General features: G+C 61.4%; 1 protein-coding gene across 1 annotated transcript in view; it reads right to left on the reverse strand.

Annotated features, from left to right (window-relative positions):
- Window positions 1-728: 728 nt before the first annotated feature.
- The window catches only part of IFITM5 (interferon induced transmembrane protein 5), a gene marked incomplete at its 5' end in the record, with an annotated part of 1,186 nt that continues 264 nt past the window's right edge, over window positions 729-1,650 (reverse strand). Inside the window, one exon of the mRNA XM_077752927.1 lies at window positions 729-1,240. Within this exon, the coding sequence (XP_077609053.1) occupies window positions 1,028-1,240 (213 nt within the window). The remainder of the gene's footprint in view (window positions 1,241-1,650) is intronic.

Genomic DNA, 1,650 nt, shown 5'->3' on the forward strand with positions numbered 1-1,650 from the left:
CCCTGTCATTGGACCAGCCACACAGGGTGTGTGCATGTGCTTAGCAACCTCCCTTGCCAGGCTCCGCTGGTTTCTGGGAAGGGGTGGAGCACCAAGGATGCTCAGAAAGTGTCCTCACTCCCAGTTTCCTCCCTCTGCCCAAGCATGTGTCTGTGTGATACATGTGTGCATGGGTGACAAGGACATGCCTGTGTGCTTGTGTGTCTTTGTGCCCAGCCCCACTACCCACGGGAGGGAGGAGACCCACTGTGGGGACTGAGGTTTCTCAGAGTGCAAGGAATGCAGGGGTCACAGGGACAGACAGGGTGACTCAAAGAAGGAGGCTGGCCTTCACGCAACCCACTGACAGAAACACACAGGGTGAGGACCCCAGATGTCCCCCCAGGGACTCCCACTTAACGCATGTGTACACACATGGGTAAGAGCACACATGTTCTGGAAGAGGGGCCGCTAAACCACAGTGCCCAGTAAGGCAGCAGAGATCAAAAGCCTGAGTTCCCAAACTTCATTCTAAAATACTCAGGCGCCTCCACCGCAGAAGCCACAAGCCACCCAGCGCCTGAGTGAAGGGGACAGTCGGGGCATGGCTCAGCAGACGGAACAGGTCATCCCACCACCCTGCTGTGGTCAGTCCAGGGGAATTTCGCTTGCATGGTCCCCAGGGTAGCTCCCCTCAGGAAGAAATCCTCCCCCACCCCTGCAAGAAACCCAGGAGACACGTTGTGGAACAAGGCGCTTTAATTGTGAAACCAAGGCTGAGTCTGGTGAGTGGAGCAGGGGGTTCTGGGCTGGAGGCACGGAGTCAGGGGGCCGGGGCCACTGGGGTTGGAGTCAGGCCACCGGGGTCCAAACGAGGGATCTTCAGGGTCGGCATTAGGTGCCCAGGCTGGGGTGGGAAGAGTGGGCATCAGACCCTAAGGTGGAGTCAGGGTCCCCGGGGCTCAGGGTGGAGTTCCTGGGGCAGTGCCCTGGGGGTTGGCCCTGGCGTCAGGGTCAGTGGGTCAGGATGAGGACAAGGCCCAGCCTGTCAGTCATAGTCCGAGTCGTCGAACTTGGTGCTAAAGAAGGCGGCAGAGTCCTTGGCCAGCCGGGACAGGTGCAGGGCACCGGTGACCACCAGCGCCAGGAGCAGGAGAGGCGGCACCAGTGCCCACATCGTGGCCAGGATGTTGTAGCACTTGGCCTTGGAGCCCAAACGCCGGGCTGCCTCCAGGTCTCCAGCCACCTTCTGATCTCGGGCCTGCGGACCAGTGTCAGGGCCAGGTCTCTACGCGCGCTGGGGGCCCTGCCTCCTGCCCCTCCCACTCCAGCCACGACCCAGACCAGCATGGGCCTCTGGGGACCCTCTGTGGGCGGGGCGTCCTGGGATGCTGGGAACCCCTAGGAACGAAGCCGGGAGGGGCTTTGTTCACAGGAGCCCTCAGCACGGGGACAGCCGTGTGATGAAAGAGAAGCCCTCGGGAAGAAGACCCTTGGGAAGCCGCCCCCAACTCTGCGCTCTTTTGCATGGACTAGACCCCCCTCTCCCCCAGGACAAGCTCCTCATTGAGGGAACTGACGTGAAGAGTTCATCCAGCGTCTCGCTAACGGAGGGGCCCTTTCACAAGTGGCCCCCTTTGGAGAGCCCCTCCTCCCCCCCACCTTGACACA

Source organism: Crocuta crocuta, unplaced genomic scaffold, assembly GCF_008692635.1.
Source record: "Crocuta crocuta isolate KB4526 unplaced genomic scaffold, BGI_CrCroc_1.0 scaffold4561, whole genome shotgun sequence".
NCBI classification, from domain to species: domain Eukaryota; kingdom Metazoa; phylum Chordata; class Mammalia; order Carnivora; family Hyaenidae; genus Crocuta; species Crocuta crocuta.